The 4,333-nt window shown below is 48.4% G+C and overlaps 1 protein-coding gene across 1 annotated transcript in view; it reads right to left on the bottom strand.

Annotated features, from left to right (window-relative positions):
- Nucleotides 1-2,305: 2,305 nt before the first annotated feature.
- The window catches only part of LOC108803430 (potassium voltage-gated channel subfamily H member 2-like), a 13,401-nt gene continuing 11,373 nt past the window's right edge, over nt 2,306-4,333 (bottom strand). The window contains exons 2-3 of the mRNA XM_018575272.1: nt 2,589-2,803; nt 2,306-2,338 (exon numbers count right to left, since the gene is read on the bottom strand). Coding sequence (XP_018430774.1) covers nt 2,306-2,338; nt 2,589-2,803 — 248 coding nt within the window. The remainder of the gene's footprint in view (nt 2,339-2,588; nt 2,804-4,333) is intronic.

Genomic DNA, 4,333 nt, shown 5'->3' with positions numbered 1-4,333 from the left:
GACCCCCCACACTGAGATCTGCTCCCCCAAGACACATCCATGACATGACCCCCCACACCGAGATCGGCACCTGCAAGACACTTCCATCCTCTGACCTCCCACACTGAGATCTGCTCCTCCAAGACACTTCCATCCTCTGACCCAAACCATGGTCTGCTCCCCAGGTAACAGTTTGTAGGCAGTGAGCCCAGATGAGGATGACAAGTGAACAGTCTTAATATCTCTGAGGTTGCTATTATTAGGAAACACTCCTGATCTCCAGGTGTGGATGAAGACATCTTATTGGTCAGGAATTCTCTGCACCTGAATTCGGCGCTCCGTCCACCTTTCCTCTTAGAGATTTCATTGACTTGTCTACAATATGGAGAACGCAGAAACCGGAGCTGTAGGAGTAATAACGTTATATTTGGAGTTCATGTGAGACGGACTTCTTAAATGTGTCCTTGTGACCGGCACTCTGCACTCTCTCAGCTAATGTTCCTTCAGTCACTGAGACATTTCCACCCAACATAACTGTCCCCAGCCAAGAACCAACATGGCGGTATCCCAACACCATAGCCAATATTTGACCAACGTTCTTTCCTTTTCATTGGACACAGTTCTTTATTGAAAACAAATGCTAAGAGCAAAACCCCAATTTCTGCATGAAGACCCCTTAATCAGGTAACAGAATAATCAGCGACATTATTGGTGTTGGTGCTCACCCACTTCTACCCCAATCCGAAAACAACAGTGTCCAGGAAAAAACCCAACATGGTGGTCTCCAATCAAAGACCAACATGGTGGTCTCCAATTAAAAAACAACATGGTGGTCTCCCCAACAAAATCCAACATGGTGGTCTCCAATCAAAAACCAACATGGTGGTCTCCAGTCAAAGACCAACATGGTGGTCTCCAATCAAAAACCAACATGGTGGTCTCCAATCAAAGACCAACATGGTGGTCTCCAATCAAAAACCAACATGGTGGTCTCCAATCAAAAACCAAAATGGTGGTCTCCAATCAAAAACCAACATGGTGGTCTCCAATCAAAAACCAACATGGTGGTCTCCAGTCAAAGACCAACATGGTGGTCTCCAATCAAAAAACAACATGGTGGTCTCCAATCAAAGACCAACACGGTGGACCCCATTATAACCCGATCTCTCACAGAAACAATAAAATCCAATGACCATCCAGTCAGGAATTATTAACGGGGGGAGGGGGAGACACGATCGTCCTGACTCAGAGAATTCATCAGTCACAGGCGTCCGCGCAGATTCCGTTCGCCATTACACCGTTATGACATCAGTGACTCGGCGTCCCTGCAAGACGGACAAATCCTTGAAACCTGGACAACAGTACAGAGCTCTGCGGCTCCTTATTCGTTTATACGGCGAGTCATTCATCACTCTCACAAACGAGCCCTGAACTCGGAGAATCCATCTTCATTGCGGGAGCCTTGAAGAGAACATCGCTCGCCCCGTCTCGGAGAAGTAGCGCGGGGCGGCGGCAGCTTACCTTCATCCAAATCAAATCATCTCCTGTCGCAACAAATGCCCCGCGGTCTGTACGGCGCGCCGGCTTCTCAGGAGGGAACTTTCCTCATAAATCTTCCCGCGTTATATTCCGGAGATTTCACATTTACATTTCCGCCTTGTATTCATTTTATGGAAAATGAAACCTTCGCCATACACAGAAGAGAGAACAGCCGCATATTATATGAGGAGGAGTATTGTATTATGAAGATCGACCCCTCAGGGAAGATACAATATTTATACTTCGTGTACATGAGACCGGCAATCCGTGGCGAGATCAGCCAAGGTCACCGAGGAACCGACAAAACTATGACGATGGCGTGCTGTCCTCCCCATCCACTGACCTTGGCAGCACAAGCCTCCATCACCACCGGCCTAATCGCCTTCATCAGAGACACCGTGTAAAATTCACCAACCATTATCCAACATGGCGGACCATCATGACCCAATACTAAACTCCCAACTGGGAAGCTTCCATGGCAAAATTCATAAAGCAACATTGTCCAGCACGGAAGCCGCCCAGGAGAACCTTCTACAGATCACTTGTATCCAAACAAGAAACTGTTCTATATGTGTTCTGACCAATCAGAATGATCCCATGGTGAAAACAAGAAAGTCCATAACATGAGCAAGCTGAGACGCCACAAAGATGAGCAATCCACACAGACCAACTGAGCAATGTTCTCACCATTCAACACCGTCCAACCAGGAGAAGGTCTCAGCCCCAGGTCAGCAGTGTGAAGATGATCTGACCAATCACATTGTATTCAATAGATGATTAGTACACCTCATAAGCTGGTCTTCTTATTATCAAGCTGAACCTACAGCCAAAGGTAGAGTAGGGAGGGGACATCTGACAGGGGTTCTAACCTCAAAGCTTTGGCCGGAGATACATTTCATTCTCAGCTTTAGTTGTCACAATCACGATTCTCCTGAACTGACGTTGTGACTCTCTGACTTTCTTCTCAGCAATATCCACAGAGATACAATGGAGGAAAATGTGCCACCATCGCACCTCACGTGTCATGCCAGCCGAACCCGCTAATTATGGAAGGAAGAGGATCGCCTTACCTGGGTGACCTTCTCCGTGACATTGTGGGTTCGGTCCTTTAGCTTGGTGGGAGCAATGATCTCCTTCTCATTGGACGGTGAGGTGAGGAAGGAGTCTCCCTTAAAGTCCACAAAGTTCAGGGTGATCTGCGGGATCTTACTGATTGTTCTGTACTTCATGAGATCCGAATCTGAGGTGGAGTTTAAAAGATTCACCCGGACGTTGTTCATGGCACCTGCAGAGACAAGAGCGCATTAACACCGTTCACCCGACTCACAGCACAATCACATTCCAAGATCCCTCATAGTCCGTTCTCCACCTCCAACGTGGGCCTATGTGACCACTGGATCAGGTCAGAGAGATCCCCATCTTGTGGAACACATCTATGGAAGACTAACCAATCCGAGCCAATGTAGATGGCAACGATCCCACCAGCCAACGATCCCACCAGCCAATGATCCCACCAGCCAACGATCCCACCAGCTAATGGTCCCACCAGCCAACGATCCCACCAGCTAACGGTCCCACCAGCCAACGATCCCACCAGCCAACGATCCCACCAGCCAACGGTCCCACCAGCCAACGGTCCCACCAGCCAACGGTCCCACCAGCCGATCTCACCAGGGGATCTCTCTGATCCCACCAGCCAATGATCCCACTACAATCCTCTGTTTGGTTACATACCTCTAAGACCCCCATATGTCTCATTTACTAACATTGGACAATTGGTGGACGAGCTGCATGGCAGATATATCCATGGGGACCTAGTCCTGGAGTCATTTCCCCACAGTCACCAATCAGACTTTCCGGACGGGTTTAATGGTGACCGAGGGACCCCGGAGAAGTAGTTCTAGTACATGAGGATACATAGGGGCCCCTCGCTGTATAGGGATTGGTAAGATTAGTGTTTGGTTATACAGGAACCTCCTCCTACACCAGAGGAATCTGCAGGTCACATTGTGCAGCACTGACGAGGAGAGAACTGTAACCGCTGCCAGTGTTTATGTTTTATTGAAGTCTTTGTTCCATTGGGGAGATTTCCCGTCACTTCCTGTCCTACAGACACTGCAGGAAGTGAGAATAGATCTCTCCACCAAATAAAACCATGTGACCAGTACAGAGCGACATCCACAGGACCTCATAGAACCCAGCCAGCCCTCCACCGAGCTATTGGAAACCGGTCCCCTGAATTCTGTGGTTGAGTGTAACGGGCTGGGAATTGCCTGCAATGGGTCTCTAGGTCTGTGCATTTCACTATGAGAGGACTGTATGTTCCTGGTATGGTGGGGTATAAATGCTGGGGTATGTTCCTGGTATGGTGGGGTATATATACTGAGGTATGTTCCTGGTATGGTGGGGTATAAATAATGGGGTATGTTCATGGTATGGGGGGGTATATATACTGGGTATGTTCCTGGTATGGTTGGGGTATGTTCCTGGTATGGTGGGGTATATATACTGAGGTATGTTCCTGGTATGGTGGGGTATAAATAATGGGGTATGTTCCTGGTATGGGGGGGTATATATACTGGGTATGTTCCTGGTATGGTGGGGGGTATATATACTGGGTATGTTCCTGGTATGGCGGGGTATATATACTGGGGTATGCTCCTGGTATGGTGGGGTATATATACTGGGGTATGCTCCTGGTGTGGTGGGGTATATATACTGGGTATGTTCCTGGTATGGTGGGGTATATATACTGGGGTATGTTCCTGGTATGGGGGGGTATATATACTGGGTATGTTCCTGGTATGGGGGGTAT

This window comes from Nanorana parkeri, unplaced genomic scaffold (assembly GCF_000935625.1).
Source record: "Nanorana parkeri isolate BGI_ZX_2015 unplaced genomic scaffold, ASM93562v1 scaffold3723, whole genome shotgun sequence".
NCBI classification, from domain to species: Eukaryota; Metazoa; Chordata; class Amphibia; order Anura; family Dicroglossidae; genus Nanorana; species Nanorana parkeri.
This window is presented reverse-complemented; position numbering and strand designations above follow the sequence as displayed.